We start from the raw sequence: 24,343 nt of genomic DNA, 5'->3' as shown, positions 1-24,343 counted from the left end.
GCACAATTTTTCTTTTTCTTTTATATACACCACAAATCGATGCGATTGTTTTGATAAAAAAAATGAGAAAAAGTTAAGCATATCTGTTCGCTTTCAGTTTCGTTTTTTAATGTTTGCATTGCGACACATCAATAATGCATGGGGGAGTATGATGCAAAGAAAGCTACAAACAAACAAATAAAATGAAACAGAATCTATGGAAATTTCTTGAATCGAACTTGAAACCTTCACGACGAACAATGAACTTCCCACTTTCAGCCACACGAGAAATGCGGGAGCGAGAGGTTCATGAACTTGGTCTGTTTTTTTGATGGCAATAATACAATCGATGACGACGATATCTTGAACAAACAAATAGTTCCACCAGCCCCCCGTTATTGCTCAAGCTTATCCTAAATTAATCTTGATGATCGTCAAATTCCAGGAAAAAAAAAGGCAAAACAAATGTTGTGGAAAAGGTCAATTCTTATCATCCGATATTTATGGATTTAATTGGAGAGTGAAGTGCACTCATGTAATATGTGGTTTCCCCCCACATGTTTTGACATCTTTACATAAGTTCTGCTTAACAAGGTTCCTGGTTTGTTACCTTTACAATTCTTGTGAAGCAAAGTTCTTCTTGTATCTCACATTACTCTAATTGTTTGGTGATAAGAATAACTGCAAACTTTAAGCAAACAAACGCGTATCGGAATTTGTTTAAACTGTCAGTGCCAATGTACGCAAGTTTTAATTATTAATAACACATAGACAATTCAATAGAAGTGGTTTAAATTCGAACGAGAACTGTCAAACAAAAATGAGTGGCTCGGCAACGTGAGCTCAATTCAAATAAACAATGCCCGCGATAAGCCAGCGCCATCTGTGGGCAGGCAACACTATTCATATGCCGTTGCCTGCTTCTCAACTACAAACAAAAGTGTTTCGGTAATTGTTTAATAATTATTAATAACAAATAAACCTATGAAGTAAACAATACAATTCTTTTACGGTGCAATGATATGTTAATGCTAAAGAAACTTGAATTCAACGTGAATTTCTTGCCCCAGCGTGAGATAATTTTAAACGAACCAAGCGCGCGTAAGTCTAACGCCATCTACCGACATACAAAACTATTAACTATTGCTGCTGCTGCCTATCGAGAATGTTGATAGACGTTTAGTGTGACCGGGGCGTGTTGTTTATCGATCGAGCAGCAGTCATTCTAGTTTTTTTTTTTTGGCGGGAGGTGTGCACACACTCAGACTACGCGAGTCCAGGGATTGAAAGTTTTAAAAAAAAAAATTAATTAATTATAAATTAAAAAGAAAATGGATCTCAACGATGCTGTGCTAACGTGCGCAGTTAACATACAATGGACCAATGGCGTGGGAATTACGGGACGCAAGCTGGCATACAAAACGGCCACGCTACGTTTGGTGCGCAACGAGTTGCGTGAAATGTTTGTGGAAGTGACGCCCGAAAAATTGAAACCCCTCAAATTCAAGTTAAAGGACATTATGGTGCACAAGAAGTTTATGTCCGAGGGCAAGGCAACCTTCAACTTCAAAGCGGAGCAATGTGCGCTCTACTTGTCCAATGCACCGCCAGGACCTTTGATGTATTTCCTACGCATTCTTTTTATCAAAATGAATGGCAACGAAGGCAACGCTTCACAGGATGAGGCAGCGATGCAAAAGAAGCTGCGTGAACATCTGTTGTCGGGCAAACCCAGCAGCTTTGAGGAGATCTCACCCGTGACGACGGCGGAAATGGTTTTGGCGCGCAAAAAAGCGGGTTTAATACAGCGTAGCACAACAACAACACCATCGCCGCAAGCAGCTAAAAAGCGTCGCTTCGAGGAGCTCAAAGGTGGCGATGTTAATCCGCCCGCTGCCAAAAAACTGTATCAGGAATCTCCACTGGCTGCCACTCCCACTGCAGACTCGGAGGATGCACTGCGTCTGAGCGCCGAGCAAATGGAAGTGCTGCGCGCTTGCACCGCTGGCAAAAATGTTTTCTTTACCGGCTCCGCGGGCACGGGCAAAAGTTTTTTGCTGCGCAAAATAATCTCAGCACTGCCACCCGATGGCACCGTGGCCACCGCCTCCACGGGCGTGGCAGCCTGCCTGATTGGTGGCACCACGCTGCACGCCTTTGCGGGCATTGGAGGCGGCGATGCTACCATGAAGCGTTGCCTGGAGCTCGCCTCGCGCCCAGCAAGCGGTCAAACGTGGCGCAAGTGCAAACGCTTGATCATCGATGAGATCTCCATGGTGGACGGGCAGTTTTTTGAGGTAAGTCGGACAGTTCAATTGGTTTAAGGTTGTGTCATCTGATGTCCCATTCCTTCTTTAATTACTTACAGAAAATCGAGGCTGTGGCGCGTCACATACGACGCAATGATCGTCCCTTTGGCGGCATTCAATTGATACTCTGCGGTGACTTTCTGCAGCTGCCGCCGGTGGTTAAGGGCAGCGAGTCGGGTGCCCAACGTTTCTGCTTTCAGTCGAGCGCCTGGGAGAGCTGCATTCAGTGTGTCTTTGAGCTGAAGCAGGTGCATCGTCAATCCGATCCAGAGTTTGTTAAAATACTCAATCATCTGCGCATTGGCCACGTCAACGAGGACATCTCGACACGTCTGGTGTCCACCTCAAAGCAAAAGATCGAGGGCAATGGCATTCTGGCCACACAGCTCTGTTCCCACACCAACGATGCCAACTCGATTAATGAATCCAAACTAGAAAATCTGCAGGGCGACAAAGTTTTGTTTCGTGCTGAAGATTCCGATGGCAGCATGAGCAAAACACTCGACCAGCAAATTCAAGCGCCATCGCAACTGTTTCTCAAGATCAATGCGCAGGTGATGCTGCTCAAGAATATCAACATAACCAATGGGCTGGTCAACGGCGCCCGTGGCGTTGTGGTGCGCATCGAGAAGGGTTTGCCGGTGGTCCGTTTCAAGAACAATCAGGAGTACGCCTGCAAGCATGAGAAATGGACCATTAAGACGGCCACCGGCGGCGTCATGACACGTCGCCAGGTGCCTCTGAAACTTGCCTGGGCCTTCTCCATACACAAGAGTCAGGGCTTGACACTGGACTGCGTGGAGATGTCTCTATCGAAAGTATTTGAAGCCGGGCAGGCTTATGTGGCATTGTCGCGTGCCAAGTCGCTGCAATCGGTGCGCATTCTGGACTTTGATGCCAAGCAGGTGTGGGCCAATCCTCAGGTGTTGCAATTCTACAAGAACTTCCGACGTCGTCTCATTGACACCAACATGATTCCGTTGGGACCGAGGAACAAGGACAAGAAACCAGGCGACGGCTCAGCAACAAGTGCGCTGGCCAAGCTCAAGAAAAGCCTCATGAACAAACCGCTCGTCTCTATAAGCTAGTTAGGAACTTTAGCCTGAACTTTAGACAATTATTTCGATGTAAGGACTGCTAATAATTTAGATGTAAGGACAGCTAACAATACTAGCCACTAGACTACCAACCTGTTAAGTTAGAACTGCTGACAATACTATCCACTTGTTCAGTAAGGACTGCTAACAAAACTAGCCTGATATGAACTTTTTATATTTCGATGTAATGACGACAAACAAATTTTGTGTAAAGACAGCTTACAAAACAAGCCACTATTTAAGGAATGCTTACTTTTTTAAGTTTATATTCCTTAAGTTCTGAGGCTGCCTTTTGGCTCTCCACTTGAAGATTGCCTTGAGATGTCTCTCTTCTATAACAACTGAACACAAGGCTCTTTATTTGGAGTTGTTCCTCTCTGAAGGTTTCTTCTAAAGGCTGTCAAGGCTCTCTTATAGAAATCTTTTCTTATGGAGTTGCCTTGAACCAGCTCTTGACTTTAACGACTGATAACAAGGCTTTGCATTTTGAGGCTTCAAAACGACGCCTCAAAGTTCAGACCCTTGTCGACTTTACAATTATTATATTTAAGATTTAAGAATGTAACTAAACTAATAATGTATTAAAAAAAGCGCCAGCTGACGCAATTTACTAGGCGACATGCACATCCTTTAATGTTTCTATAGCTTGTGTGTAGATATATTTTGTAAATCCTTCAATAGTGAATAATTTGAATTGTAGCAGAGCTGGGATTAATGAGCAGCATGTTCATCTTCCTTCTTGCCGCTGCCCACTGGGCCATGACGACGCTCCCAGATCAAACGATGCTTCTGCTTCATGTACGCGGTCTTGGCATTGGCATAACCACCGAGATCTCCATCTGAAATAAGAGGATGAGCATTAGAGCGATGGGAATGGAGTAATTGAGCGGATTTGCGGTCTTACACTTAATGAACCAGTTCTCGGCAGCCTTCTCGTAGATCTCCAGCAGGGGCCTGCACTTGGCCATGTGATCGGGTGCCTCGTACAACATACAATCCTCGAAGCGTTGTCTCAATATGTTGACAACTTCGTTGTCTACCATGCGATCCCGACGGAATTGCTGATCGGCCTCAAAGCGGCAGACGGCATCGTCCGTGTAGCACTGATCAATGGTGGGCACGCGGCGGAAGCGTTGATGATACCAATTGTATTTCTGTTGATTCGGCTCGACAATTGTCTCTGTAAACAAAAAACACAAACAACCGCTTTAGCCAATTTGAGGTTATGTCATTATGTAATTGCAAATTGGTTTTTAACTGCAAAGCCACCGACAACAATTGCAATTACAGGCTGGTATTAGCTGTTGGGAACATAGCAGTGTTCAACCATCTCGACTTTGGTTGCGCCATCAAAGTGCATTCGCTGCTTACCACGGAACCAAGTGACAGGACCATCGATTGCATTTTGCACAGATTGTGCGAAGCTCGCCATTGGACTGCGCGGTTCCGGCATCTTTTAGCTTGACTGCGTACTGTAAACGAACACAAGAACAGTAGCTGAATTATATGAATTACTGCTTTTGTCTACTTTAAATGCAATTTTAAATTAAAATTTGTATTTTACCCGAATTCAACCAGCAGCTAAAAACAACAAACAGCTGATGGCTGTGAAAAGAGATGGAATATATAGTGTGTAAAGAGCAGAAACGTTTAGTATGTCAAATAGGTGGCAACTCATTGTGCTCCGTTTTGCGTGCAGCCAACTTAGCGGGAGAGAATTATTGCGCACAACATCGATTTTAATTATCGATTTGCACAACAGCGATAGCGACAGTTACGCTAATCGAAGCAGCATAGCTACATGTTGCAGCAACATGTAGGTAGCGAGGGTCAGCGCCAAAGTTGCTTCAATTTATGCAATATACTGCACATTAAATTTTTGTGAATACAAAATAGGGATTTAGTTATATTAGAGATTAAATCTTACTTATTGCAATTATTTTTTTCATTAAATTATTGAAATATCTTAATGTTCCACTCTGATCTCGCTATATCGTTCCGGCAATAAAACTGGACGAGTTTTGTTTTTTCCTTTTGGCAATGTTTCTCTCGCCACTTATGCTTTTAATCCAGTGAGGATTCTCGTGCAAAAACAAAAAAGCAATGAAAGAGAGACACCATAAAGCGCCACAGAGCGCCAAATGGTGGTTGGCTTTGGTCTGTGGCAGCGAGAGCATGGCGGAGAGCGAGATAGAGCGAGAATACGCATTCGTACCGTATGAACGAACAACGCGCCGTATCTGAAAGTTTATATTTTTGAAAGAGAACCCAAAGTCATTCTCTTTTGATTTGCCGCTACGAACGGACGTTTTATTCGAACAGTTGTGTGGCGGTCGTCAGAAAGCTCGCACGTGCGAACGCGTCGTCGCTACGTCAAAGTTCGCCTTCCCATTCAGAAGCACAAAACAACAAAAACGACAACAACAAAATCATTCAAAATAAGAAAAAAGCAGAAACAAAACGCCGTGTATATCGTGTGTGTGAGTGTTTAAAGAGTATAAAGAGCGAAATTCGAAATAAAAATATTCAATAATAACGACAAATCGTTAAGAATGCAAAAATATTTGCAAGCACAACAAGCATATTATTAAAAGAAGCGCAAATAAGAATAAAAGCAATACAAAAAAGAGTTTATAAATAGTGCACAAACAAGGCGGCAGCAGCAGCCGCATTAAGAATTTGTCAGGCAGCGGCGGCGTTTTTTTTTGCTTGCGTCTGTCTGTCTCCCTTCCTCCTTCACTCAGTCCATGCTGTATCTGTGTGCGTGAATGCAAGTGCTCGTGTGTGCGTGGCGTGCCTTGCATTAGTGTGCGTGCGACTGACTGTGCGTATACGTGTGCGTGTGTTGGTGTCCGGCCGGTGTGCGTCTGTCTGCGTGTGTGTTTGTGTGCGTCTGCTGCCGGCCTTCGTCTTCAGCCGCAGCCGCAGCGACGTCTCGTCGGTTTCGTCTCGTTTGCCGCCGTCTCTCTGACGTCGTCGCCGTCGCCATCGTCGTCGTGTGGCTGGCTTTTGCACCGTTAAGAATTGCGAATTGCGAGAAATTCAAATGCGAGGAAATTCTATTTGTTGTGCACCAAAAAGTGGCAATTAATTTATGGCAACCAATTTAATAAGTGCATAGAAAGAAAGACAAATTTACAAATACGTTTTGCTGTTGCAACGTCAACGTCGACGCCAACGCCGACGCGGGCAGAGCGCAACACGCGCGCCTAACAGTCGAGAATAAAAAGCTCTCACGCTTAAGAGAGAAAGAGCGCAGCAGCAGCCCCAGCGCATCGCCGTCGGCAAATGTGCGAAAATCAAAGATGACAAAAGTGCCAAAAAATTGTTAATATGTATTCTTCTTAATAAGCAGCATAATTGAGAACCCAAACATGTTGTCGCCAACAACAACAACCACATCACACTAATAGAACCACAAAAGAGTAAAGAAAGCAAAAAGCATAAAAGAGTGACTGCAATAACAACAACAACAAGATAGTAGTGCGCTGTCTATCGATAACCCGATATACGATGACCGAATACGTGACGCCAATGATCAGCAGCGTGCTGAAAAAGTATCAAACCAGCGCAACAAAAAGTTTGCAAGGACCGGCGGTGGCCCTAATCAAAAAGGAAATACTCAGCTCCCCCGAGCCCCATGAACTCCACAGTCATCATCATCAGCAGCCCGCCGTTCGAGGGGTCGGTGCTCAACCAGGAGGCGTGGGCAACGGCAGCAGCGAACGCACACAAATCTATGCAGCGCCGCTGCCGCTGCCACCTGAACTATCGCAACCGATACTATCGCAACCAGATTCGGGATGCGGCGAATTGTACGAGACACGCTTGGAGGGCAAAACAATCGGTTGCTTCTCACTGGGCGGTGAGATGCGTTTGTGTTTGCCGCAATTCCTCAACAATGTGTTGAACGATTTTACACTGGAGGAAATCAATCGGATCTTCGATGAGCTGGGCATCTATTGTTCACAATGCACACCTGATCAGCTTGTCGAATTTAAGGCTGCCAAAATTCTGCCATCAGATGTCAAGGCGAGTGGCTTGATCACACGCACGGATGCAGAACGTTTGTGTGCCGCCATGCTGCAGAATTCGGATCGCAACAGTTATGTGTCCGTGGAGTGTTTGCCAAAGGGTGCGTTGAGCTTTCAGGTCTATCACAAGTGCTTTGGCAAATGCGAGGGCATCTGTACGCCGGATATGTATTCGTATCAGAAGCCCACGTGCATCAAGTGCCTGGAGTGTGATGGTTGGTTTTCACCCCAGAAATTTGTGGGTCATGTGCATCGCAAGTCGGAGAATCGCACCTGTCATTGGGGCTTCGATTCGCGCAATTGGCATGATTATCTGCATGTGGCGTTGGATGTGGAGAATCGCGAGAAATATCAACGCATCTTGGATCAGCTTAAGGAGGTGGAGCTCAAGGAGATGCACAAGGCGCAGTGTGAATTGGATCACAAGAAACGCAAGGTAAGACTTCTTTATTTCGATTTTAAGACAAGTTATTTGATGAAAGATTTTACTATGATCACAGCTTAAACTTGGAGGCTTCTAATTTGAATATTTTAATTAACTTCTGATTATTGTATTGCCGGAAAGAATTTAATGAATGATTCTATACATCTTAAACTATTACTTTGGTCACACTTAATTCTAAATATGCGTAACAGACATTATATGCAGCCAAGCATATTCTAAGTTTTCAAATTCCCTCTTCAACTTCCTTTAATGAAGTTGTTGAATTTGACAAGTTACAAGAAATTTATATTTATATCCATATGCATGTTTGTGTATGTAATTTAAGCAATTTATTACTTTTTTAGATTTAACTGCGTTTTAAAATGTGTTCGATACGCTTATTAACCATACATGTGCATATAGTAAATACATAAAACAACAAACACATATGCATAGGTAATGAAATAATGCGTAAGAAATTTCGCTTCGTTTGGCAAGTTGGCATCCCGCTGCTTCCCAGTTTATGCTCTCTTCTGCCCCCCTCATTGCTTTTTGACACACATCACACGAAATAAATGGCGCCGTCGGCTTCTTCACACCTTAAGCTTAAAGCTACTGCAGCAGCGCAGCGCCCACTAGCGACGCCGACAGCGGCAGCTGAGGCGGCGCCATATTTGGTTGTCTTTGCTGTTGTTGTTATTACATTTGTGTTATTGTTGTTGCTGGATTCTCATTCACATTTCGCGCATTTCGCATTCACATTCAATTCGATCTTCTTTAACGACATTTCGTCGCTTTGCTTTGCTCTTTGCTTTTTGTGCCCCGTTAAAATCTCATAAAAGTACAAAAAGGCAAGTCAAATACGCATATAGCGGTTGTCAGAGTGAGATGGATAGATAGAGTGAGATTACTTGCGGGGCATCGCCATTGACAGCGACTAAAGCGTCGGTGTCGGCGTCGCAGTAGGCAGCGCTGTCATAAAAAATGCGCAGCAGACAAGCATTTAAAATTATAATATCTATGGATTAAAATTTCATATTTTTTCAATATTGCGCTTGCCATCTCTTTCACGCCCTCAACTGGCGTTTTTCTTTTAGCTGTTTGTTGTTTTTTTATTTAAACTACTTAATTTTATGCTTAAACAGCGCACTCGATTTTTGTTTTTTTTTTGTTGGTTACAATAAAAACCAACGTTTTTTTGTGTTTGGCCCAAAGCGTTTTTTGTTCTGCATTTTTTTTTGTAGACTTTGTTTTTTAGTTGCGTGCGTGCCAGTGCAATTCGCTGCCAGCGCGTCTGCTGTGGCTGTTGCTGTGGCCGTGGCTAAAGAAGCGGCGCTGCGACAGCGACGACAGCTTGTCTCTGCTGACGTCTGTTTGCTGGCAAACTAGCAAGCAGAAGAAGAAGAAGCGTGGCGTTAATTATTTTTAAGCATTTTTGTGATCCACATTAATTAGTTGAAATCGATCAAAAGTATCGATAATTTACTCTACGACAGCGCTTAATCGTAGTAGTAGTAGTTATTTATAAATCGCTATCGGAATTCGACATGTCATCGACAGCTTTTCAACATTTTGCGCACCAATTTATCTTCTCTTGTTTTCGCCTGTCATTTTGTATTGCTTGCGCAGTCGCAGCGACGCTGGCTGCGGCGCCAGCAGCAGCAGCAGCCTTTCAATTTTTTGCTGCTACAAAAAATCGCACCAGCTTCAATGTTAAATATTCAGCAAATATGTTATAGTATAATAAGCAGCAAAGGGCGTGAGGGCATGGTTGATCAGCAGTTGGTTGGGGAGAGAGGGGAGGAGAGGTGGCTGATCAGGGAGCAAGGGCAAATATAAATCGCAAAAACCGGTTGACGACGCGTCGTCTTTCTGTTGTTGCTGCTGCTGCGCCTTGTGTACTCTCTCTCTCTCCACTCTCTTTGGGCGCCGCGCAGTCGCAAACGCCAGCGGTGCTTGTTGTGCAAAAAAAAAACAAGGAGTACACAATCAAACATAAAAATGTATATGTATGTATATGGATGTGAGTATGTACGTATACATAGATATAACAATAACAAGCAGCAGCAGACGCGAAGGCAGAAGCAGCAATAGCAATAGCAAATAGCAGTAGACAGAGAGTTTGCGTGAGAGGGGCGAAGCTCAGAAAGAGAGCCCCACACACAGGCGCAGCATGCAAACAAACAAGCTTTGAAATGCCAATGAACGTGATAGACGACGACGACAAAAACAACAACGACGTTGTCACGAGGCGCAGACTTTGACTGAGCATTCGTCGGCAGACCTTTTGTGTGCGAGTGTGTGTGTGTATTGTGTATTTTTCTGCCTGCCCTTCGAAGAGTTGTCTCGGAGCACATTTTGTTTTTTGATTTTGGTTTTATTGTTTTTGCCTTTGGTGATCGGCGCCTATTTTGTGACTAATCAAGTTGGCAGCCCTCGCCTGTTGACTTTCGCTGTCTGCTCTGCGCATGATCCCGCCATCTCACTCTCGCTCACAGCAAAGCAGTATCAGCTGCTTACATAACGCATTCGAGATCTGCAAGTAGAATAATTTCGAATCGCAAATGTCGTAGTCGCAGTGTCTTTGTTGTTATTGTTTTTGATTTTGCTTTTTGTTTTTGGTTTTGTTTTTTTTTTGCCTATGGAATTTCATGTTTTTGTTTTCGAAAACGAAAACGAAACAAAACTGTATCAACGAGTTTTTCGTGTGCTTATCGCTCATAAAATTAACGAAAATTTACATAAAAGACTATAATCTTTTGCAAATATCTCTGCTTTAAATATATTTATGTATATATGAATATATAGTCAACATATAGTAAGTCTCGATTTCGCGCAGCTTTGCTTGCTTTTTTGTTTGTCAGTCATCGTGTTTTTCTGGTTGTATGCATGAAATTACAAATCGAAAAATTTAACGCTTAGCACGTCCCATAAAAGTTAGCAAGTTGTTGTAATTCATTGGACATTCGCTGTTTATCTTATCTGCCCAGTTTCAGCCTGATAAAGTCGGCACAAAGTTTTCTTTGACCACGTTTCGTGAATTGCCAAAAATAATAAAAAAAATTAAAAAATTAAGAAAACAAAAGAAATGAGAAAAAAACCCCTCATTTGGTCAGGGCTAAACTCTAATCGAACAATCCATGAAGACTTCAACTGATAACAACAGAATCTTACAATTCAACAAAACAAGAAGAAGAAGAATACGCAGAGGAAACAACACGTTATGAAGCAAACTCGTGTCCCTCTCTTAGCACTGGGTCTTTCTCTCTCATTAATAATATAATGCTTGGCGTATAATTTGATTAGTGATCAGCAATGTGATCAGCTAATTGGACTGTCATGATGAGCACCAATTTCAACTTCCTTGGACTTTAAGAAAATATTGCTGAAGTTGGCAAATAACGAAATTTTTCAAACTAATTTGAAATCGATCTACGAATAAGTCCTGAATATAACTTTGCTTAAATATAATTATTTCGCTGACGCAGTTTTAACATTTTTATATAATATTTTCAAATTTGGTTAATCACCTTTCCTATCTATGTGTTCTCAAATTTCAGTTCCAATTATAATAATTATTAAAATCGAATATATATGACGTAGTTTAGTTTCGAAATATTTATCGGATTTGCATAGGATTTTTTGCGGTTCTATAATTTTTCATGCAATATTTGCCCATAGTAGATCTAATCTTTTGTTATCCCCCTTCCCAGAACTTTGGCTCCCAAGTCCAATGACTGCCGTTCTAATTAAATATATATATAGTTATATATATGTGTGTATGTTAGTGTATATGTGAATATTGTATGTGTATATGATGATTATTAACCCCAGGGATTTGCTTCGTTGAGCTCTTGTTGTTGGGAGAGCTGACAGTTGGCGATGTGATAAGCGCGATAAGCCAGCCAGCCAGCCAGCTAGCTAGCTAGCCAAGCAGCCCCTCCCTCTCCCCGCAGTCGCTTCCCTTGATCCCACAATCTTATTGCTGCTGATCTATTAAAAAGCCCGCTGGCAAGTCTCGAGACCGAAACCTCCTCGCCGCATCATCATGTCATGTGATGATGTTCACCGTGCAGTTTTATATATATGTATATGTTTTTGTTTTTATTTTTGCTAATGCGAAATACTTAAACGTAGACACAGAGAGAGAGAGAGAGAGGGAGAGTTAGGCGAAGGCGAAGTCTGTCAAGGTGTGGCCAGGTCTAGCTACGACTCTTCGAGTACTTTTTGCATAAGTTGTTGTTCTTCTCAAAGTACTCGCTATCGTTGTTGTTGTTGTAGTTGTTGTTGCTGTAGTTGTTGCTGTTGTTGGGACAGGTGTGTTGTACTACGTGGCTGAACCTCAGCTTTTTTTATATTTTGCTTCGCTGTCGCCGAGCAAGTTTTATGCGTCGTTTATCGCTGATCTCGAATCTAAATAGTTTGCTTGTTGTTGCACAGTTTCATTGGTGGCCCCTCTGGGGAGACTGGATCCAGACTCAGACTCAGACTAAGTCTGAGACGGAGACGCAGACGCAGACTCAGATTCTGAGACCCGTCTTTCAGAGTCTCGCTCCACGCCCTGAGTTGCGTCTCCTTTGCTGCCCACTTAGCAAATGTTTAAAAATCATTCTCATGTTTATTTTAATTAAGCCCAACGATTAAATTTGAACGTTCGATCTTTTGTTGCTAATGATATTGGCATGCTCTTGTTGTTGTTGCTGTTGTTGTTGTTATTGTTATTGCTGTGTATCGTTGTTCAATTGACTTGAGAAATGTTATTTGTTTTTTTTTAGCACACACACAAATTAGTGAAAATATTTAAATAATCGAAACGTGTTTCAACATTTGATGATTTTGGTGTTGTTGTTGTTTCTGGTTGAGCAAAGGTGAAAATTATTATGTAAATATTTTGCCAACGATTCCGATCAATATTGTTGCAGTTATTATTGGTATCGTTAGGCGAGTCGAGAGATTTATTTTTCGATTTACAATTGATCAACAAGCAAGTTACCCTTAACTGATTACAATCTCACTTGATAGCTGGCTTAAAGCTAAGCCTTAATTAAGCCATTATGTCTGTAAATTGATTGACTGAGAGATAACCTACTGTATAATATGTATAATATCTATTATACATATATAATTTTAATTGATATTTGTTGCAAAATGCTTAGAAATTGTTTTCCCTTTTATTGAAAATTATTATATGTTGTGAAAGATAAAAACAATTTTGAAATTCTTTTTATGTTTCTTTTAAAAATAATATATATTAACATTATTATATATTATCATTATTACAAATTTTATTTTAATTCGAGAGAACAGAATTTTTTTAATTATTTCATTTAAGAATATTATATATTCATAATGTATTATGATTACTAATAATTTTCTCTTTAATCGAGAGAAAAGAATTTAAAAATCAATTATTTTTTTATTTCATTCAAAAATATAGTATTATATATTATCATTACTACAAATTTTCTTTTTAATCGAGAGAAAATAATTTTTTAATTATTATTTTTTATTTCATTTAAAAATATATGTATATTCATATTGCATTATGATTACTAAAAATTTTCTCTTTAATCGAGCGAAAAGAATTTAATAATTATTTTTTTTATTTTATTCAAAAATACTATATATTCACATTATTGTATTATCATTACTACAAATTTTCTCTTTAATCGTATTTCTGTTGCTCTTTCAAAAGTTCTAAACAACGTTTTGTTGTTGCTTTATTCTTGAAATTCATTTGCTTAGAATATTTTGTAGATAAGTAGGGCATTGCGTAGTCGTCTTTGCTGCTGACATTGTACTTTGGAATTTTTATTTATTTTTACTTATTTTGCTAATAGGCAATGACCTTGTTTTCATTGTTGTTGCTGCTATTGTTGTTGTTGTTGTTGATTTTTCGTGTTGCCAGCAAACTTAAAATGTGTTACAAATGTCTCAACTAAATCGTGTAGTATATATAATTGATAATTGAATTGAAGCTGGTTGGTGATAAGGCGAATTCATATAACTCGCAATATAAGATTTCTGCTAGAATAATAATAATATAAAGTACTACTTGTGAGGTCGCTTTGCGCATTCGCTTCTTATCGCTGCCTACCTCTATTTATGCTTCTCTCTCGCTCTCTCTCTCTCTTTTTCTTATCAATACATTGTTTCTTATCGCATGTGAATGTTGTCGAGAGCACAGCTTCGGTATACATATAGTACTTATATACATTTATCCATATCTATCCGGGCAGCACCTTCAGCTACAGCACCACGTCTAAGCGTCGTCTTCCGCGAGAGACGTGACTGAATTTGCATGCCACACGATTAAAGCGATAGCATCGCAAATCTAGAGTTGAGCTCTGCAACATTTCACTACGCAACCCACGATGATGATGACGATGTTGATGACGATGATAATGATGATAATAATGTTGGCCATTCTACACTCAGAGTCACACACATTGAGCGAGTTGTTTACAAGCGATTTCCTAGTGTCATTTCCCATGTTTCTCGCTGGCCAACGTTTCCGTCAGACGTTATTCCTTCTGCTGTTGCTGCCTCTGCCTCTGCCTCTGCCTCTCTGCCCCCTCGGTGTGCAACATCTGACAGCTTACACCTGGCACAGGTGACGGTCTATGACGATGGCGACTTGCTTCACTGGTTCAGCCAGCTTTCGCTCTCTTCCCTTTCCTCTTCAGGCTTCAGGTTCTAGTTCTGTCTGCTTTCGGACCTTGTTGATTTCCTTCCTATTTGCTTAACGGTCGTTCGTTCGTCTAGGCGGAAACTCGCCACTCGCCACTCGCAACGTGCAACTTGCAACGTGCAACGACTCCTCCAACGTCGTCTTAAACTTATCAAATTGCTTATCAAGCAGCCCTCCTCTTGACAATCATCGCTAATTGGGCAGGCAATTGAGAAGAGCATCGACCATGAAGTCCATGAAATCACAACAGATGCACAACACACAATAATACACTTGATAATTGTTAATAATTTGCCATTAAATGATATGAATTTCGATTTCCCATTCAATTTTCTTCAATTGGCAAAAAAAGAGAAGAAGAATCAGTAGAAGGAGAAGAAAATACAATCACATAAACCAAAGACCAAAGGGGGCACAATAAATGTGCATACTTACCTACATACCATACATATTTCTCCTCTTTTATTTCATTCAGCCGCTAATTGCTTTTCTATTCGATAAGAGTTGTGGTAGCAATAAAAGAAGCAACAACAACAACAATCGGAATTGCGCCCACAATGGAACCACATTTTTATTGTGATTATTTCATTTTTTTTTGCAAAAAAAAACAGAGTGAAGCATGAGGAGAGAGGCGACTTTGATTAAAGCATTGATAATTTAATGACCTTGTAACAGAGAAACAGAGAAAGAGACTGAGAAAGAAATTGAGAGTGACAGAAGAGAAACATGAAAGTATTTCTACAAAGTTTTTAATGATAATCGAATATCTTTCAAATATTTTTTTTTTGCAATTTTTCGCATAGTAAATAAATAAAAATATATATGCTTACAAATTCAAAGATCCGCAAAAGAAGAAGAATGCAAAAAAATGGCAAATAGAATTTATCTTTAAGAATAAACAGAATTTTTAAATATATTGGAAATTTTGCTGTTTCCATTTATATTTTATTTTATTTATTTTATTTTTTTATTTTAATTTTTTTATATATTAGATCTAAACTACAGAATAGGGAATTAAATACTCCTTTTACACAACTTCTAACTGTATTTACTATTCAATTTTCAAGATCTTGAAACTAATTGACTTGATTCTTAAGTTTTCAAGTTAGAGTTTAAAATAATGTATGTTGATTATGAATTTATTTATTATATCAAATGAAAAAGGAAACACAAAATTATACAAAAAATAATACATTATTTATGCTCTACATTATAGGAAAATAAACTTTCCTTTTTTTCTACTCATTATTAATATATTTTCAAGTTTTCAAGTGTTTCAATAAGTTTTTAGAATTCAAAATAATTTATGCTGATTATGAATTTATTTGTTATATTATCAAATCAAAATAAATATATTTTTTATGCTCTACTACATTATAGGAAAATAAACTTTCCTTTTCCTCTACTCATTATTAATATATTTTCAAGTTTTCAAGTGTTTCAATAAGTTTTTAGAATTCAAAATAATTTATGCTGATTATGAATTTATTTGTTATATTATCAAATCAAAATAAATATATTTTTTATGCTCTACTACATTATAGGAAAATAAACTTTCCTTTTCCTCTACTCATTATTAATATATTTTCAAGTTATCAAGTGCTTCACTAAGTTTGTTAGAATTGGCAAATAATTTCTGATTGATTGCCAACACTGAAATAATAAAATTTCTTCCAATCAAAATTGTAATTGTCTGTTCAACTTTTTATTATCATTTAAAGCCAGACAATTTTGCCAAACACTTGCATAAATTGAATTTAAATCATAGTTAAATTGCTTGATTCAATTGCTGGTGCCATTATTTTTGACAATAATATCTAGATAAGTGATCAAATTTTTGAGGAAAATGCCACAAAGCATTTGTGTCTGCAGCAGCAACAGAGCTGCAACCTTGTCAAAAGTGTAACGATTGCCTCAGTTGTGTGTGTGTGTGTGAGTGTGTGTATATATGTATGTATGTGGTGTGGTTTCAGTTTGCAATTGGGTTTGGTTACACACTGCTGTTGCACTTGTCAAGAGGCAAATTGCAAATTGATTGACAGCAGTTGTAAGACGAGAACTGACACATGCATTTTATGGGCCATTTAGAGATAGCCAAGCTCACGCACCAATCTGACCCCGAAACCACTTCGAAACTGCCTTTTCTTTTCAAAACTGTTTTGGGCAAATCAAATCTTGATAATGTCGTGTGTTTAGCTTGAAAATCTCACACGTGGCAATCGATGTTGTTGTTCCCTAAAAAAATTGTGCCGGATTTGCGTGTGCAGCTGTGTTGCTATTGTTAATGTTGATGTTGCTGTTGTCGTAGGTAGGTTTTTTTTTTTGTTGGGTGGGTGTTTTGAATTTCAAACGGCTACTCGTGTTGAGCATCGAACCAAAAGCCGTCAAGAGAAATTCTAGACGTTTTACACGTCAAATGTGGCAGCTATTGTTGTTGTTGTTATTGTTGTTGTTGCTGCAGCCGCCTGTCACTGCGCATGAGTGAACATTGAGCCGTGTGTCTAGCTATGGGAGAGCAGAGCAAAAAACAACAACAAAAAGTAAAACCAAAACAAAAAACAGACAATAACTAAAACAACAACAGCAACGTCGACAACGACGTCAATTGTAAATTTCGCGCGACATGGCGGCAAATGCAACAGCAGCAACAACAGCAGCAACAACAACAGTAGCAACAATAACAACAGCAACCACTGCTTGCAGTAGCAACAACTGCCCCCAAAGCGGCTGCAACACCACCCGCAGCCAGCCAGCCAGCCGCCTCTCAGGCAACACGTCAACGGCATTTGCCTGTTGTAAATGATATTGTCGTCACACCAACACACACACACAGCAACACACACACTCAGTTGTACACATATTTGCATAGTGTGCCGTCATGTTACTGTTGCTGTTGTTCTTGTTGCTGTTGTTGTTACGGGTGACGCCGTAGATGCCACAAAATGTAATGCCCCGAAGACAACAGCAATGACGCTGCCGCTTGATACACTAACAAACATTTGCATTAGTTAATGCAACGACTTAAGCACACACATTTGGGGCATAGCGACAGTTCGCCTCGATTTGGCTTTGCTGAAGAATGCGATTCATGTTTGAATCAGCAACAGCAGCAACAATTCAACAAATATAAGCAAAATAATAATTGGGCATAAAATGAAATGATTAATTTCGGTCGGAAATTGCACAAGATGTGTGCTAACAAGCAAATAAGCTTTAGAAAACTAAATCTCTGCTTTAACTTATTGCACAAATAATTAGCATAAGGTTTAACTTTATAAATTGATAATAATTTCAATAATTCAATGCTTAATATTGTTAATTAAATGAAATTAATGAAGACACAGATAATAATTATTTTCCTTTTATTTGCAATGATGATAATATTTTCCGCTTATTATTCATAAAAAGTGTCGATTAAAGGAATATATTTATGATGACTTTCATAATTATGTTTAAATCTTCCTTATGGCATTCTTTATTAATGTTCTTAATGTAGCTTAAAAGTATAAATTGCATATTAAAATATGTAAAGCTTTTTTAACATACGTTTAACAGCTGTTAAATGACAGCTGTTAATGTGAATGTTGCCGCTATAAACTGATATAAACTGATAATCAATTAAAGTTCTTCATTAGAATAATATAAAAACAATTTTTACAATACAACATGTTTTATATTAAACTGATCAATTACATGGGAATTACTGTGGGGTACACAATATTCGATTTTTAAGGGGGAAAAGTATTTTTAAAATATGCATAAATTAAAAAGATTTTCAACAGTTAATAATTGCAACATTATCTTCATAAATTTTGGAGGATTTTTAACAGTTAACAAATATTTCATTATCTTTATAAATTTAGGAACATTTTTAAATAATAATATTAATAAGAAATATATCATTATGTTCATAAATTTAGGAAAATATTTAACAATTAATATTGGCAACTAACATTTCATTAAGTTCGTAAATTTAGCAAGATTTTCAACAGTTAATATTAGTAAGAAATATTTCATTATATTCATAAATTTAGGAAAATATTTAACAGTTAATATTAGTAACAAACATTTCATTATATTCATAAATTTATCAAGCTTTTTAACAATTAATATTAGTATAGAACATTATACTTAATGCAGCACTTCACCTACTAATGTGATTAAGTAAATGAAGATAAAGTTGTGGAATTATTATTACCGATTATTATATGTATAGTCTATAGCTTAGAACTGACTGCAGTGCATCTGCGATTCGTGTTTAGTTTGAACTGATTCTTAGGGTTTTGCCTTACCCACTGTGGCTGTTGTTGTCGCAGGCACTGAACTATAAAATGCGCTCACTGCGGCCAGTTGCATTGTTGTCAGCCCAACCTCCAAATGCACTAGACCTCCTCCTCCTCCTCCTCCTCCTCCGCCTCCTCCTCGTCAGCAATCCCCTTCTCTACGCCTTCCCGCCCACTCTCTGATCAATTCCCTGCCTCTTGTTATGTCGAGAAGCCTCGCGTACCTCTGCATTGCTATTGTTGTTGTTGTTGTTTTAATTGGCACACGCAAATTGCGCGCACATAACCTCAACATGGCTGGCCCCAAACCCTAGAGCAGCCAGCCCCTCTCCCACCCTCCACCTCTCTCTTTCTTGCTCTCTCTGTGTGTCTCTTTCGCAGTGACGTTGATGACGCGGCTTCAAGTCAGCCAGGAGGAGGCACGCGACCCGGCTAATGAAATATTAGAAGCTGACAACGCGACGAAGACGATACCACAGAAAACTGTGGGGGATAAAGGGGATTTGGGGGAGGGGGCTTCGAGGGGGCATTAGGGGGTATTTTGTGTAATTATAATGTAACGTGCATTTAACATTTCTTTGTTGTTGTAATTAATGAAATGTTTGTCTGTCTCTCTCTCAAGTGTCTCGACTCACACCTTCTCGCTTTGTCTCACTTCTTTCTCTCTCTCTCACTTGCTTACTCTCTCTGTCTCTCTCTTTCGCTTACTCTCTTCTGCTCGCCTGCCTGTTGTTTACGGAAATATTGACGCAGCCAAAGCAAAGCAAAGTAAAGCAAAAGCGAGCGACCTCTTTATGGCCCCTGTTTCTCTTTCTCTTGTCTCTCTCTCTTTCTCTCTCTCTCTCTCTCTGTCTCGCGCACTTGACGCCGCATTGTGCAATCTATTGACTTTTTACACGTGACAGGCAACTCTCAAGATTGCTGCTGATGTTGTTGGCCATGTGTTGTCTGTCGTCGTCGTCGTCGTTGCTGTTGTCGTCTAATTGCCTGCAACCAACAACACGTCTGCCCTGAGAGCCCTTGTTGTTGGCATTATGCAAGCGACAAGCCAACGACCAATGCGTCAACTGTTGCTATCGCATTTTTGTTCCCACGAAAAAGTCCTCGACATTATTATTATCATCATCATTATCGTTATCGTTATTATCTTCTTCGTTGTCGTCATCAATTGCAGTTTTGAACTTGATTTCCGAAACGCAATTGGCAAAATTTATTTGAACCGCTTTGAGCCGGTTTATCAACGGTTGCTAAAATGTTTTTTTGTCGTTAACTATTTGTTGAAAACATTTCTAATAAATTTTTGATTACAATTGAAATAAATAAATGTTGCATGCAACATTTGCTGGCAACAACTTGTTGCCATTGCCATTTCAACCATGTGTTGCCGCCTACTTGCTTTGCTGCGAAGCTCAATTATGCCAATTGCAGTTGCTGCTTGCTGCGCCATGACCTTAAAAAGGCAACATGGAAATCTGTCTGTCTGCTGCCCCACTTGCTGCCCCACTTGCCTGCCACCACGTTGCACACTGTTGCCATTTGGCTTGCAGCTGTTTGTTTGTCGCGAGTTATGCAATTTTTGTGCAAGTATTCTTTTTGTTTTTGCTGTTGTTGTTGTTTTTATTTTGGTCGAAGCATTTTAAGTGGTTTTGTCCATTGACAGTAAGCTAAGGTTGGAAACACAACGCATTTGACCCACTAAAAAGCCAAGCAAATAAACAAACAACGAGGCGCAAGCAATTTTCCATTCCTGCCACAGAGATTACCGCGTTTTCTCAACTTAATTATGGCGGCTGTAGCACATTGTTGTCATTCATTTCATTGAATGACTCAACGAGGCAGGCGGCAACCTTGCCAAAATCTTTTGCCGGGATGTTTGTTAAAGTTGCCAACAGAAATTACCAATACCAACAACAACAACTCATGCCTCATGCCTCATGTCTTATGCAGAAAAATTCTCATGAAATTCGTTTGAAAAATTATTATTTTTCCCGCATGGCGGTTTTTCTCTTTTTGAGCGCAAATATTTTGTTCATTAAAAAAATTGTGTGTACAAAAATTGCAATGAGAAGAGGCAACAAAAAAAAACAGCGAACAACAAAAAAGAACTCACAGACAGCAGAGAAATTGATGTGGGCGTGGTCCACGTCGACGTCGACGTCGACGACAAACGACAAACAATTTTGAGCTCGCACAAAATATATAACAACAAAGTGAAATAATTTTTTTTCGAAAAAATATGCCGAAAGTGCAAACAAGCAAAATATTTCAAATTTATGGGAATTTCTCAAGTTGCGCTACAAATTTTGGGGCATATTAGTTCGATAAGGTTGGTAAGAGGCAAATAATTGAAATTATTGAAATCATATTTATTTAAAGTGTTAAAACACTGTCAATAAAATATAATTCTATAATTAGAGACATCTTGCTCTCACCCTTTAGAGAGCTTTTTGCGCGCCTCTTTTTTTTTTAGAGGAATATCTCTATTCTTAGTTATAAGTACAGTCCAGTTGGCGTTGTTTTTCCCATTCGGTTGTGTGTTGGCTTTTCTTAGCCATGTCAGCAACAATTAGCCGAAGTCTTCGTCGCCTTTGGCACGACGTTAAAAATAGGCAGCAAATAAATCAAATTTATGTGTAAAATGGCGAAAATACAAAAATTTGAAAAGCCTGTGAGAGCAAAACATACGAAAACATTCTATCTATCTATCTACTCTGTATAGAAGTGGTATGGAATACTAATAAAGAGCGGCACGTAACAAGTTCTTTTAATAACTGTATTACGTATACGTAATATTACAAGTTACACTTGCTTTTTTGTAGCGTTTACCTCCTTTTTTCTTTTATGACAAAATTCAGTACTGCATTTGCCGTATCGTATATTTCATCCTTTATCTGCAGCAATTTGCAGCGCTCTATCGTCGAGCATTAATCTTTGGCAAAAAAGGCAATTAACCCATACGACTTCTTCTCCTTCTGCTTCTTCTTCTTCTGTTTGTGCTCCTTCTGTTCTGTGTTCATCATCAATGCATTGCGACCCTCTCTGCAATGCAATGCACTTCCCCTGGGGCAATGCTAATTTTTAATGATGGTTTTATCTGCTTTTTGCTTAGCAGCTTTTTAAATTTTTAATTGCAAACGCATCGCAAATATTGACGAAAGTGCGTGTCTTCCCACTCTCCACTCTCCGCTCTCTACTTCGCCTGACCTAAGGCAAGCTAAGCGAACCATTTGAGATGGAATAACAACAGCAACAACAAGAACAACAACAACAACAATGACTAGGACAACCCCTGGTAAACAAACGTGTACCAAGTACGAATATAACGAGTGCGTGTATCCTTTCCCCTTCCCTTCCCTCCTCTTCTCATTTCTTTTCCTCCTTTTTATTTTCATTTTTTTTCTGCTGCACACAAAAGCCACAAAAGCCAACCCCAAAAGACAAAAGTAAATTGCGTTGCTTTTCAGTTTGGCAAAATGCGTAGCATCAGGACAAAGCAACACCTTGGAATACTGGGGGTTGCTTGGATCTATTATATATACTACTATATACGGTATAGATAGTATATATATATAAGTGTGTGCACATGTGTAGTTTTATATGGATGCGCTATAGCTTTGCTATTAATGAAAGAGGGCTGTTTGAGAAGTGATTAAACATTAATTGCTTAGATAGTGCTTAGATTGTATAAAATTGAATAAATTCTTTTAGTCGAAGTGAGAGATGTAAGTTTATATGTACATTAACTTTCAATTCACTAACTTATTTTTTATATAATATATTTCTAATTTAACATTCAGAATTCTTAAATTATTAGTGTGTTCATTGTTTATTTTAATGAAGTTTAACGGTAATAATTATAAATGATATGTAGGCTAAAGAAAATTCTCAAGATTAATCTCTATCCGCAAGATTAATTATAATATTCATAAAGAGTTTTAATTATTTCCTTAAAATTAAAAATATTTATTTATTATATACATATTTAATAATTGTAGTTTAATATTTTGAATTCTTATATTAAATTGACTTTTTATTATGTAAATAAAGATTGAGTATAATAATTCTAAATGTTATGTAAAATTACAGATAACAATCTTTAATAGTATGTAGTTTAGACAGTTGAAATTAATCATCTAGGATAATCTAAAAAAAAAGCCGAAACATTTTAAATTATTTCAATAAGATTTAAGATTATAATCGCAAATAAAATATAGTTTCAACAGTTTTAACTATTTTCGTAAGATTGAAGATAATAATCCTGAATAAGAATAACTAAAGATTAACGATAATAATGCTAAAGAATGTATTAAATGTTTCCGTATGATTAAAAATAATATTCTTAAATAATATGAAGCTTAAAAAGTTTAGTTCCCTAAGATTAAAAATAATCTTAAATGATATGTTTAAATCATTTCCTTCAGATTAAAGATAATAATCTTATGTCGCTTTTCGTTTACATTTGACAAAGATTATGAATATTCTAAAAGACGCAATTGTCGACTTATTGTTGACTTTAAGTGCCTCCCTCGCGAACAGCTTTGCCATTTATATATTATATGATTTCTTTATAGACTCGCTGCTGCTCGCACTTGGCTTAGGGCATTCTCATTGTTATTATCATTTGTGTGTTAGGGTAGGAGTTCCTTCTTCTTCTTCCTCTTCCACGTCTTTCAGGTAGCTCAAACTACCTTTCGTGCGTTACGCAGTTGCCCATCTCACCATCTTCATCGCCATCTCCATCTCCATGGAATCGTTCCCCTCTATGACTGTCTGTCTTTGGTGTCTCATTTTCTTGCTGTCAGTTTGCCCTCAGTTTAGCTTAAAGTTCATCAACTTTTGTGCGGGACACTTATGCGTATTCTCTCTCGTTTTTCGCATCATCCCCTTTGGCAAAGTCTGAATTTATTAGATTTTTGCACTCGTCACAGCATTTATCCAGAGATATGAGATCTGCACACAGAAAACGAACGAAACGACGATCCCCTTTTCTCAGGCTGCTGCTAACAAGCTAACAAGCTAACATTTGTGCCAGAGTTGTGTGTGTTAGACCAATGTTCAATAAATGCGACTTGGCAATGTCTAGAAAATCCTTGAAAGGTTAAAGACTTTAGCCAAGCACAGGACACGATGACGTCGCCATCGTTGCTGTCGCCTTCCTTGTCGTTGTTTTCCTCATCGTCTTTTTGCTGAACTCGTTTACCGAACCTGCTGCTGCGGTCGCTGCCCCTGGCCGCCTTCAGTCGCTACTGCTGCTTCTTCCTTTTGTTAGATGGCTCAGCAGCCAAGTTTTTCATTGTGTTGTTTTTGCTTCCTACTCGCCGCTCAAGTTCCTTTCAATGACAATGCGTTCTCGCTCTTCTTCTCACCAAATTGGGGGGCAACATGTCGTCCTCTCATTGTCAGTGCGTTGTACTCAACCAAACGAGCGAACGATGCTGCTCTGCTGTTCCTTTAGCTCTTTCTCCTTTCCCTTGTCTGTCTTTCTGTCTGTCCTGGCTTCGTTTTCATTAGGGACGCCAGCGTGCA

General features: G+C 39.0%; 3 protein-coding genes across 4 annotated transcripts in view; 2 read left to right on the top strand and 1 right to left on the bottom strand.

The window, feature by feature from the left end:
* Positions 1 to 1,212: 1,212 nt before the first annotated feature.
* LOC132785968 (ATP-dependent DNA helicase PIF1) lies at positions 1,213 to 3,903 on the top strand. The gene is made up of 2 exons (XM_060792312.1): positions 1,213 to 2,276; positions 2,348 to 3,903. The coding sequence occupies exons 1-2, from the start codon at positions 1,311 to 1,313 to the stop codon at positions 3,374 to 3,376; spliced, it is 1,995 nt and encodes a 664-aa protein (XP_060648295.1). The 5' UTR covers positions 1,213 to 1,310; the 3' UTR covers positions 3,377 to 3,903.
* An 88-nt stretch (positions 3,904 to 3,991) lies between these two features.
* Positions 3,992 to 5,059, bottom strand: LOC132785975 (NADH dehydrogenase [ubiquinone] 1 beta subcomplex subunit 10). Of its 2 annotated transcripts, XM_060792325.1 has the most exons (4): positions 4,950 to 5,059; positions 4,757 to 4,857; positions 4,290 to 4,565; positions 3,992 to 4,224 (listed from the first exon to the last, which is right to left on the bottom strand). In XM_060792325.1, the coding sequence occupies exons 2-4, from the start codon at positions 4,836 to 4,838 to the stop codon at positions 4,097 to 4,099; spliced, it is 486 nt and encodes a 161-aa protein (XP_060648308.1). In that variant the 5' UTR covers positions 4,839 to 4,857; positions 4,950 to 5,059; the 3' UTR covers positions 3,992 to 4,096. The 2 variants fall into 2 exon arrangements, with proteins under 2 accessions (XP_060648308.1, XP_060648319.1); XM_060792336.1 differs by lacking the exon at positions 4,950 to 5,059 and having other exon boundaries at positions 4,757 to 4,876.
* Positions 5,060 to 5,678: 619 nt separating this feature from the next.
* LOC132783415 (myb-like protein P) overlaps positions 5,679 to 24,343 on the top strand; it is a 119,862-nt gene continuing 101,197 nt past the window's right edge. Inside the window, exon 1 of the mRNA XM_060788558.1 lies at positions 5,679 to 7,855. Coding sequence (XP_060644541.1) covers positions 6,899 to 7,855 — 957 coding nt within the window. The 5' untranslated portion in view covers positions 5,679 to 6,898. The remainder of the gene's footprint in view (positions 7,856 to 24,343) is intronic.

The sequence above is a fragment of the Drosophila nasuta genome, chromosome 2L (genome assembly GCF_023558535.2).
Source record: "Drosophila nasuta strain 15112-1781.00 chromosome 2L, ASM2355853v1, whole genome shotgun sequence".
NCBI classification, from domain to species: domain Eukaryota; kingdom Metazoa; phylum Arthropoda; class Insecta; order Diptera; family Drosophilidae; genus Drosophila; species Drosophila nasuta.
This window is presented reverse-complemented; position numbering and strand designations above follow the sequence as displayed.